General features: G+C 35.7%; 1 protein-coding gene across 1 annotated transcript; it reads left to right on the forward strand.

The window, feature by feature from the left end:
• The first annotated feature begins 518 nt into the window (after positions 1 to 518).
• LOC113077937 (transmembrane protein 170B) lies at positions 519 to 11113 on the forward strand. The gene is made up of 3 exons (XM_026250207.1): positions 519 to 834; positions 7451 to 7621; positions 10433 to 11113. The coding sequence occupies exons 1-3, from the start codon at positions 678 to 680 to the stop codon at positions 10561 to 10563; spliced, it is 459 nt and encodes a 152-aa protein (XP_026105992.1). The 5' UTR covers positions 519 to 677; the 3' UTR covers positions 10564 to 11113.
• The last annotated feature ends 1420 nt before the right edge of the window (positions 11114 to 12533 follow it).

The raw sequence follows: 12533 nt of genomic DNA on the forward strand, positions 1-12533 counted from the left end.
AAATCATATTACCATATGTTAATTTAAACCATGCATAATCTAAACATTATTATTATCAGTAATATAACAAGAAATAACAAGAAAAACTATAGTTTTATTTGTAATATTATGCAATATTTAACATTAAATTACTAATCTTATTATTATTTAATAATAATAAATATTCAATTTATTTTTAAATATTTAAACTGTTTAACTTAAACTGTTTACAACCAAAGCATCATTATTATCAATAATATGAATAACAATATATGTATTAATATTATTAAATTGTTGAATAATTTTATAACTAAATTTAAATTTCTAAATGGATATTTTACATAGCATCTGGTTTAACAACCTATTGCATGTTACTTAAATTTAATTTATGATTGCTCTCTCTCTCAAATAAATTCATTTTATATTAGGCTTATTCATAAACTAATATATCTGGTCGTAATGTGAATATGATGTTCACCTCCCTTTAAGAGCGCTGCGCCTTTAAGAGCCATGCAGAAACGCTGGTGTGTGCGCGCTCGTGCGCGTGCGTGTATGTGTGTGAGTGAGTGAGAGTGTGTGAGTGTATGTGTGTGTGTGTGTCAGCCGTACCCATCATGGCCCCTGAGCAGCAGCTGATCAGACGGACCGCGGCTCCGCCATCCTCCTCCAGCGAGCAGCGGCACCGGTGAGGAGGCTCCATGTGTCCTCCATCCTCGGTCAGATATCTGAGCAAGAGGGCCGCTCTCCAGCCGCCCAGCGCGAACATGAATAGGGATTATTCCATTAATCTATCGGTGCAGCGAGTGCTGAGCCTTTGGGTCCAGGGCACGGTACCAACCCTACAGCACTTCACAGGTACGTTCACATTAGGAAGAAAAATCCGGTGAAACGGGTTCTTGTGTCTCATCCAGGCGCGCACACGCCTCTCCACACCGGCCAGTCTATTGTACCGGCAGACGCACGAGCGCACGAGCAGCTGCGTGCATCCTATCTGAACAAGGTCACACTTCACATCACACTAACTGTGTGCTTACATGCCAAATCAATAATGTATAATGTTATGCATTGCATTTATTACTTAATAGCTACCTCTTATATTTTAAGTGTGTACCTTACATGATGGCAGTACCATGGTACTTTGATATAGCCTACTATGATACTGATTACCATATTCATCTGTTGTGTTACCAACATCATAGTATTGTAAAAGATTTAGTGTTGGTAAAAACATAATTTTACTTTGTAACATGTTCGTAAGACATGGCTACACTCCAAAGTACTTTTCGTAAGGGTAAAGGTTTTGTAAATTACATGGTAGGCTATATTATTATAGTAATCATTTGTAATTAATGTGTAGTATTGTGTGCATTACTTAATATCTATTACATTATATTGTAAGTGTGTATTTCCGCCTGTTTTACTCACCCTCACAGCATCCTAGGTGTTTGTGACTTTCTTCTTTCAGACGAATATCTATGTTATATAGAGGGGGTGAGTATTTATATGTGTATGTATGTGTGCTATACTATTTGTTAGAGAGACTAACAAATCAATCAATTGTTTAATAACATCTATTTTATACATGCACAAAACATTGCAACATTAAAAGAAAAGAAAATATTATTGCTGTATTTGTTCATACAATTATGGGTGTAGCTACCTTATCTGGACCCTTAAAAAGGAAATGAACTATACTTTGGGCAATATGGGGCAGTTTTTCCATAGCAGGTTACACCCTTGACATTGAATAGATGTTTTCACACAGTAATGGTGTTGACTAACAGCCAGACTAACACAGAGTAACCACACAATCTACATGGCAAAAGACTGTATAATGCTGCAGAAATAAAGCCCACGAGCACGGTATCATGTGGAGACCAATATGGTGACGGTAACTACTTTCGATTACTCCACTACACAAGCTGAGAGCCGCCAAAAACAATGCAAAGACTGATGACTTTAGATTAACTAAAGATTAATGAGTGGCACGATGCTTTTCAAAGGTTCACATCAGACTGGCTGCATGCATTAGTGCACTAGTGAAGTGCAGTTCAAGTGCATGAACAACAATTGTTGTTACTGTAAGAAAGTACTATAGTAATACAAACAACAAAGAAGGTACAATGGTAATATGTTTTTTGTACATAGAGCTATGGTAAAAAACCATGGTTTGGACACAACTAACAATATATATATATTGTTAGTTGTAGGTCAGTAAGTGTTGGTCAGTTTTACAGGCACATGTACATTTTACAGGCCTTTCACTTCTGAGATTTGGCCAGATTATAATTTATGCAATATCGTGGACATCTGGCATGACGCAACACATGAAGCAGCTTGTAGGATTGATAGCATGTGAGGACTGATGTAGTAAAAAAAACGTACAAACCATTACTTGCCCTCATTGTCATTTTTTTTTTCATCCAAAAACTACTTTTGAAGAAGTTCTTTGTAACCCTTCTCTAAATAAAAGCACGACAGTCAAGCTCCAAAAAGGTACCACACATTTATTTGTGCAACTGCATGCTGGTTTGGAAAGATATAAAGGGTGAGTAAACTGATGGAATATTCATTTTTAGCAGGAGAACATGATAAGATGAGGTTGCACATCAGCTGTGGCTTCAGACCATCAATCAGAACGTCCACCTCAAAAGCCCCTGCTGTTGACAGAGACAGCTGTGCTCAGACGGCTCTTATGCAGTAGACGTCTCTCTTTGTGATGATGTGAAGGAACAGCACAGGTGCAGAAGCAGAGGCACAGAGACTCAAAGAGAACGCAGAGAGATTATGACAAACTCCCACTCAGGAGGAACGTTAATGGCGTTTCCTGTTTTGGTCAGTGGAACAAGCATGTTTAGTCATTTCATTTCCTTTTGCTGTTTAGAGAGGAGACAGATGTCTGCATGCTTAGCAGTTGTTTCTGCCTTTGGGTGAACAGTGCATTCTTAGAAACTTCGGTTTGTCCGGGTTATAAAAGTGAGATTATTGAATATATTCTAATTTATTGTGGTGCAAAGCTGTATTTTCAGCTTTATAACTCAAGTTTTTAATGTCACATGATTCTTCAGAAGTCGTAGGTGTATATGTAGTTGATATGATAATTTGCTGCTTAAGAAACATTTCTTTTTATCAATGTTGAAAAAAGTTGTGGTGCTTAATTTTTCATTTTTTTTTTAAACCATAATTTACCGGGTTATTTGATGAAAAGGCAGTTCTTAAGAGCAGCATTTATTTGAAAAAGCAATATTTTGTAATATTATAATTGTTTTTACTGTCACATTTGAACAATTTAACTCATCCTTGCTGAATAAAACTATTTATTTCATGATAGTGTGTATTACAAGAATATATATTTCTGAAGAAAATTTGAGTTGTGCTTTCCTGTGAAATACTTGCTATCTCAAGGGGATGTGAGTGTTTAAAAGGGTTGTTTCCAGGGTTTATTTTTTGGTGTTTTATCATCTGCCAGACACTGCTAATAATAATGTCACTCTGATATCTTGATATTCAGTGGCCGTGTTTCCTTTGCAGAAGTAGAAACTTTACTGTCTTGAAAACAAAGCTTTAACAGTGTATTATTGGAAGAGATCTGTGACATTGCTTCTTCTCATTTTAATGATCTCAGTTAGCATCTTGGTTTTTTTTTTTATCCGGTCCTGTTTATTGTGGTTCACCACAGAGTTAGTACTTGATGATGGTGTTTTTTTTTTTTTTTTTTTTTTTTTTTTGTATGTTTGCTAAATTGGAGTTAGAGGTTTGGCTGTTTGTATGTGCTGTACATCATTATATGCTGATTATGAAGAACTTAGTTTCTGTTGACAGCCTGACAAAAGACGTTTTTTGTCATCTCGGAAATTGCTTTGTGGACACAACCAGCACCGAGGGCATTTAAAAAGGCCTTTCACATGCTCAGTGCTTTACACTGACTGAAACCATCCCTTTTATTTTGTTGTAACAATATGACTTATGATGATGTTGTTATATAACTGTAAACAATTTGAATGAATGAATTTTGGCTTGTCCACTTGGCTTAACCTTGATGCAATCGAAAGCCCAATTCTTTGCAAATTTTATATAATATATATAATTTTTTTTATGTTTTAGATTTATGTAGCAAGTAAGAACAAACAAAATTAATATTTATGAATATATTTTGAGACAAAGGACTTGTTAATAATTTTAATTTAGTGACTGAAGAATATGTAAAAGTTTGATATTTGGGATAAAAAACAAACAAACGAACAAACAAATGATTAATATCATTTATTAAGATGGGTGTCCAACTTAGAGAATCGCCATAATTATTATGACACCATCATAGTTAAAAAATATATTTCTTATGATTTTATGATAAAATCATATCAAAATAAATCAAAGTCATATGTATTAAAGCCATATTAAATGATAATGGTACCTCCTTCAAGAAGGAATGATCAAAAATAAACAGAAAATAGTATAAATTGCTGAATTGATTGTTTTGCACAAGTAGAAACTTTACACATTATGTAAAATATATTACTTTAGCTGAAGCATATGTATCAATACTGAATGCATCTGTCATTTATAAGATTGTTAAGCAAAACAGATCATGTTTATTATTTATTTTCATACAAAATATGTTGTGTCATCAATGTTCATTAAATGGGAGTAGCAAATAGCACTTTTTCCTTACATTCTGTCTTTGAGTAGTTAAAATACAAGTCTTTGTGAGTGTTCAAATAATGTCTATAGTATCTAGTATTGTGGGTCAGTAGTATATTGAAGCAATGCTTTTCATCTGTCTCTCTGTGTTCCAGGATCTCTGTGCTTCAGTTTATTCCTCTGTGCTAAAGTCTGTCTCAGTCTCTCTTCCAGTTCATTTGTCCTAACTCGTCTCTCTTCCTGCTTGAGTGTCTGTTGTCCAGTATTTGTGTGTTATCTGTGCTTTTTGTTGGCTGAGGCAATAGGCAGTGCCACCTCATTCCTGGCACAGCAATGCTCTGAGGCTTTTGTGTGCGTCTGCCTCAGTTAACTGATAACACAGTTTGATGGACATCTCTCTGTGTTGCGGATGTTAGTCTGTTTATATTGATGTGTGTGTGTTTGTGTGTGTGTACAGTACGGTTTACAGACTTCCAGACAAATATATCTCTGTCTGGATGTTACGTCTCACTTATCATGTGAGTGGCCGCTAATAGCTTAATCAATACATTGTGTTTGTGTGTTAGTGTTTAGTTTGGATTACTGAGCTGTATCATTACATATAGGCGATGCTCTTATGCTGATCAAGGTGCTTTTGTTTGATCAAAATTACTGTAAAAACAGCCAAATATTATTGCAACATAAATTGAGTGTTTTCTTTTTCAGTATGTTTTAAATTGTAATTTATTCCTGTAATGAAAATCTGAATTTTCAGCAGCCACTACTCCAGTCTTCAGTGTCTTATGATTCGTCAGAAATCATTGTAATATGCTGATTTGCTGCTTAAGCAACATTTATTGTACATTTTGAAACTTTATCCCTTAGAGATTGCCCAACTTTTTTTTTAACTCAGGAATTCTTTGTAAATTTCACAGATAGCAACAAACAAACAATAAATTTAATTAAAAGGAAATTTTGAAAAAGAAAGATGGAAATAGTATTTTCTGTACTCCAATACTCTCTTAAAAAAAGTAAAAGTAAAAACTGTTTTCAACTTTGGTAATAATCCAAAATATCAACAACTCAGCATATTATAATGATTTCTCAAGGCAACACTGTGACACTGAAGACTGGAGTATGCTGCTGAAAATTCAGCTTTGCATCACAGGAATAAATTAAATTTTGAAATATAGTGAAATAGAAAACAGTCATTCAAAATTGTAATAATATTTATTTGACGAATTCGTTTTGACATGTTAAATTGCAGTATTTCTGCCTGAGCATGTGGTTTCTCAAGCATTTCTCATTTATGTGGAGCTGCATTTCCCAGAATTCATGACAACAGCAGTTTGATAATCAGTTTCGTTGTTGAGCTAAGATGCTCGTCCATGTCTTGGAATCTTCTGGAAGGCTTCAGAGCCGACTCGTTCCCTCTCTGGGTTTATCAGTGCGGCCAAACTGCCCATTTACTCCCCCCAGAGCTGTGTGGACTAGACACTTAAATAATAACAGTCTCCAAGCTCATGGCGGGAGTGTGAAAGAGAGAGAGTAAATGTAAGTAGAAGAGAGAGTTTACAAGAAAGCGATGTTGGAGACAATGGGAGAGTATTTATGAGCTTCACTGTTATAAGTACGGTATGTTCTGCTCTGTTACCATGTGTTCTGAGTTGACTCGAGAGTATTTCTTTAAATATGGGTATATTTGGTCATACAGTTTTCATTTATTTTATTTTATTTGTTCCAAGAGTGCATATCCTTAGAGAATTCTGTCATTTGTAGACAACACATATGTGCACCACATGTGAAATTGTTTAGTAGAATTACGAGGTGGAAACGAAATTCGAAACATTTTTGGACTGACTCATTCTTATGTCTTGCGATGGCTAATTTAATTCCCAGAATCTATGTATCCTAAACGTACACAACGACAGATATTTTCATGCTTTTTCAATAACTGAACAAAATTACAGCTTGATTGAAAATGAAACCTTGTTCACAGATGATATTAACCTTGATTTTTCATTGCTTCAATGCCACTGTTCAAAACATTGGGGTCAGTAAGATATGTATTTTATGCTCACCAAGGCTTCATTATTATAATTACAGTAAAACCAGTAATAAATATTATTACAAATTAAAATATCTGTATGCTGTTGTAATATATTCCTGTGATGCAAAGCTGAATTTCAGCACCATTACTCCACGATCCTTCAGAAATCATTCTTATTATTTAGAATTTCTTAGTATTGATGTTGAAAACAGTTGTGCTACGTACAGTATATTAGTGGAAAAATAGCTGACTGTGGTGAAAATAATGGAAAACAATGGCTTTTGATATTTTGAGGTGAAAATGCCCTTGAAAATTAATAAAAAAAAAAGGTTGCACTCTGTTAATTTTAATAAGTTAATATATAAACTGTCTACCTACATTTGAACTCTGGTTTGTTAGTGTTCCTTTAACAGAGGTTCTTCACAAAACAGTTCCTCTTTGCTTTTGAAAGCAGAATTGTTTTTTTTTTTAAGAAATAAGAACATGCAAGAACAAGAACGTGTTTGACAGCGACAGAAAATCATGAATGATTTCCACGATTTTGGTTCAGAATGACTTTCTATGTCACAGTGTTTACTGTGCTTCACCATCCATTTCCAGTGTGAATCATCAGTAACTGTTTTAAACAATATTAGAGTAACATTTTGACTCAGACTGGCACTTGCTGAATTACACAAGCAGCTGATATTTATGCATAAGCTTTCTGAAAGAAATTCTGCTGATTTGCATTTTTGGCAACCAGCTATCTTTCTAACCGGTTTGTTGTCTCTGTATCTGTGTCTGTGTGATTTGTCTCTGCAGAAATGTGGTACTGGGTGTTCCTGTGGTGTCTATTCTCGTCTCTGTTCGTTCACAGTGCCATGGGTCTGCTGATGTGTGTGACACTGCAGCGTCATAAGAGAGGACGGCTCATCACAGTGGTGCTCATCAGCGTGGGGTTCCTGGCTTCTCTCACCGGCGGGGTCATCACCAGTCAGTATTCGCACACTTCTGCTTTTCTTATCAACCTTTGTGGATAGGACCATTTTAGAAATAAGTGTGCATGTTCTTAAACACAATATGGCATTGATATTATTAAATGTCCCTGGTCATTTTGTGCATGATTTATTAATGCAGTTTTGTGTCCGTAATCTTCAATGCATTTTGTTTTTCTCAATTCTGAAAACACTTTTTCTGCTGGTACAATTAGGCTAGGAAATATTTATTTTCCAATTCGATTTTTACATTTTCAAAAATAAAAGTGAGTGATGTTTGCTCATGCATAGTGGATTCTGGAAGACTATTTAAGTGAACATTTTTGTAAATAATTTTTTATACGAATGATTTTTTTGTGACTAATAAAATGCATCTGTAATTAGTAATGTACCAAAGCTAGCAACCAAAATTAAAGTTTTAACTTAGCTGAGAAAAGGAAAATAATGTTAATAATCAGCACTCAAATAAAACTTGTTGTATATAAAAATTTAAATTGCACATAAGATGCATATTTTTTATGATATATTGTTAAAATACAGACATTTAAACAATGGCTGTATTAAAAACTTGTTTTTTTATGACATATTTATTCCAACATATATTAAGTAATGAAGACCACAGGTGAAGTAAAAGCATATGTAATATAGTGCATATATTTAGCAAAATGCTGTTCTCTAGAGTTATATTTTCTAGCTGAGTTTATAGATATTAATTGGCTTTCCTGAGGTAAATATAATGTGTTTTCTGTGGTTGAAACACGGATTTAGCCATGATACATTTCAATAAGTTGTACTGTTTCTTTCAGCATACCCTCTGATGTTCATTAATAAATTTTTATTTTGTGCTGTAATTAGTAGTAAAACGGTATGAGATGAGGTCAGAAATGACATTTATTATTTTAATTTTGATTTATAGCATTAATTAAACTTCACTGCTTTGGTCAGTGATTTCAGCCCTCCAGAACTATTTTGGCTGAAACAAAAAAATTTTTTTGGACAAATATTTTTGGTTGCCAAAATTTCAGTCCATCACTATAATGTAATATATCATGAAGGTTTTAAGGAGATTGTGTAGTTGGGCAGGGTGTCAATGAAGAAGCTGTTCTCCAATCGAGCACAAAAGGAGTTTGGCTCCATTTACAGTGGGTATTGAAAAGGATCAACCCCTTTTAAATTAATCACAGTTGCTTTGAAGCAAAAACAAAAACCGTCTCTGTCTTCATTTTAGGTGGCAAAGCAAAATTTGATGATTTTAAAGGGGGTTGATTCTTTTCTATACCCACTGTATTTATAGCTGTACACTAGTGTCTGTTCCTAGAGGTCTGCTTTATTATTAATATTGATTTTGCGAAGAGAGAGAAAGACAGTGAGAGACATTTACTGAGAGCCACATTACACACACACATTGCCTGTTACACACAGTGACTTATATGTACATTGACCTACAGTACAACAGGCGTTTAGACAAACACACTGAATCATGTCACTAAAACATTTAATACAATTCTGATATCTGCTTAGAGAACATAAATGACTGAGCCAGGCTAAAGTGTTTTCCAGTCTGAGATCTTCTGAGTAAATCTTTTATTTTCTATTAGTAAGACTCTTACACACAAACAGGAGACTGAAAGCACATTCACTCTTTGAATATTTGCTTTAAACTGATCATATTTAATTTTCTTGCAAATGTAAAATAAACGTTTGAAGTTTTATGTTAGATGTCCCCAGTCTATCTAGAACAATCTTGAAACAACCATGAGTTTATTCAAATATGACCGCCCACATTTATGTGTAACTCCTGTTTCCAGTATTCAGGATGTTGCCTGCTTAATTGTAAAGGTCAGAGAGAAGGTAAAAAAGTCATGGGAACTTACAGTAGATCATAACTGTTTTTCTGCTGCTGATCTTTTTAAGATGCTTGGCTGAAATTTGCATTAGTTTGAGAGTCAGTATTTACAAACATAAAAAAAATCCTATTTTTTAAGGTATTCAATGGAAAGCATTTAGCAACTTTATTGAACTTCAGAGAGAAATTCAGACTGTACATACAAATAGAAGTGGACTTTAAGCTCTTAAGGCTTTAAAGCAAATGTTGACTTTGCAACAGCCACAGTCATAGAAAACATCTCTTTTTCAGTTTTAGACTTGTGATTGCCCAGGGGAAGGTTTTATCATTTACATACTGCTCTTTCGTGGCTCAGTAAACCTGAAGGTCTCTTGAAGGTTTTGTGTTTTCTGCATATCAACACCCTAGCAAAAAACTAGCAATGACTCAGAATACCCTACCAACAGCATAGCAGCACCCTAGTAACCACATAACAAAGTAACACCCTAACAACCACCCAAAATATCCTAGAAACTGCATAGCAACAACTTAGTTACCACCCAGAATATCCTATTAACCGCATAACAGCAACTCCATAAACTCATAGCAAAGCAACACCCTAACAACCACCCAGAATACCCTAACAACTGTATAGCAGCACCCTAGCAACCACCCACAACAACCTAACAACTACATAGCAACACCCTAGCAACCACCCACAACAACCATGCAGCACCTTAGTAACCTCATAGCAAAACAACATCCTAGCATCAACCCAGATCACCCTAAGAACTGCAAAGCAACACTGTAGCAACCACCCACAAGAACCTAGCAACCACCCACCGCACCCTACCAACTGCATAGCAAAGCAACACCTTAACAACCACCCAGAATAATTTTCTAGCAACTATCTCTGTCTATCTATCTTTTAAGCTTTAAGCTTTAAAGTATTTCAGGCTTCACAGTTACAGTCTTCTGTCTCAGGTGCGGCAGTAGCAGCTGTGTACCGTGTGGCAGGGAAGGACATGGCTCCTCTTGAAGCTCTGGTGTTTGGAGTGGGCCAGACCGCTTTCACCGTCGTCATCTCATTCTCACGGATCTTGGCCACCCTCTAAATTGACTAAAAGCATCTTTGACTGAATCACCCAACAGCCAATCAGCTGACAGAAGAGCCAGGGAAGAGGTGAGTTGGCTCAAATCACAGAGGTTTGGTCTGCGGTACAAAACGATGAGCTTTACGAGTCATTTATGGCCAATGGACCATTATATGAAACCCTCTGGAATGGCAATCTTGGAGAATTTAACATTTCAAGAAGCAAAAACAGCATTATAAGCCAATGACTGAGACTCAATCTACGTGCCAACTGCCTCGATGCAGGATTGAGATGAATCTTGGGATGTCTGTTCATCTTTGTTAAACATTTGTTTAGTTTTTTGCACATGGATCATTTCAGCTTTATGTAAACTGGGTGGTTTTGGAGCTGTAGCTGGGCTGTAACACCAAGATGGATGCACCAAAAACATCCTCTAAGAAGTTGACTGTCATTATGTCTGTCTGTCCTCAAACATTTTCTAATTCTGCTCAGCTGAATGGCCCGAAGCATTCATGTTTGTATTAATATGGATTATCACTCGTCCAGCAGTATTATTACATCCATAACAATACCTTCTTCTCCTTCTCTCGTTTCTCGTTTTCCTTCCACTTTGCACTTGCTGCATTTTGAAAACTTGTCTAAATGGTGTAAGATCTGTAGAAAGTTACACTGGGATCCAATATGGACTTTAATTCAAGGAAGTTTATGTGTAATCTGGTCTCTTGTAACCAATATACATTCACTCATAATGGAAAAATGCCTTATAACAAAATGGAAACATAATGGAACATCAGTATGAATTTTAACTCTGGTATTTAATCAAATGTCAGTTTAAAAGCAAAGAAAACAAGTATTCAAAAAGCCACTATATGGCCTACAACGTCTTGTTCTATGTCAAGATGTAAAGTAATCCATCATCTGCTATTATATCATGGACACATTCAAATTTGATCTTGTCCTTGTATAAATACTCCCGTATTTAACATCTTCATGTATGATCCATTTTATCCAGAATTGCTGTGGCAATAACTCTCCCTGCTCGAATATGGGGACTCAAACCTCAGGCCTTAAAAGACAAGACAGACGCTTTCATCCTGGACTTGTCCTAATCAGTTTGAGAGAGTAAATCAATGGGTGATTTTGTCCTCTGGCATCACCAGTTGAACATGAAAAATATATCGTGCTTGAAAGCTCTTGTGTGGAAGTGCACTCTGATGCCATAATGAAAATGGTCACTTGTGCGTCTTTGCAAACAGATGTGTGAAATTACACTGGTAATTATGCCTTCCATAAGTTTCCATTTTTACTGACGGACTTCGCCAAACAGTTTGAACTACAGTGGAATAGGAGCGAGTGTACTGATGTTCAAATGTTAAAGTAATAGTTCACCCAAAAATGAAAATTTGCTCAAACTCACTCTCAGGCCTTCCAAGATGTAGATGAATTTGTTTGAACAGATTTGGAGAAATTTGGCAATGCATCACTTTCTCACCAATGAAACCTCTGCAGTGAATGGGTGCCGTCAGAATAAAAGCCCTGATACAAACAAGTATTCCACATGACTCCATTCCATCAATTAACATCTTATAAAGTGAAAAGCTGCATGTTTGCAATCCATTTTTAACTTCAAACTGTTACTTCTGGTTAAAACATGAGTCCTCTATCCATAATTTTCTTTCTCTAGTGAAAAATCTATCTTGTCTGAATCAGGAGAGATATATTATGAGTGAGAACAGTACAAAACAAGCTCTAAACAAATATGTCTGTGAATATTGATGTAAGAGGACAACAGGGGATGGACTTCTAAAGTGACGTGATGTGTAACCCAAGCATGGTGTCTCATACTCGGAATATGTGCTTTTAACGCATCTACTAAGTGCACGCAACTACTTAGTGCAGCCATTTTTGCTACACCACCTGGGTAGCATTTAGGGGTTCAGTGTCTTGCTCAAAGGTCTCACCTCAGTCATGGTATTGAGGGTTGGAAGAGA

This window comes from Carassius auratus, unplaced genomic scaffold, assembly GCF_003368295.1.
Source record: "Carassius auratus strain Wakin unplaced genomic scaffold, ASM336829v1 scaf_tig00023586, whole genome shotgun sequence".
Classification (NCBI taxonomy): domain Eukaryota; kingdom Metazoa; phylum Chordata; class Actinopteri; order Cypriniformes; family Cyprinidae; genus Carassius; species Carassius auratus.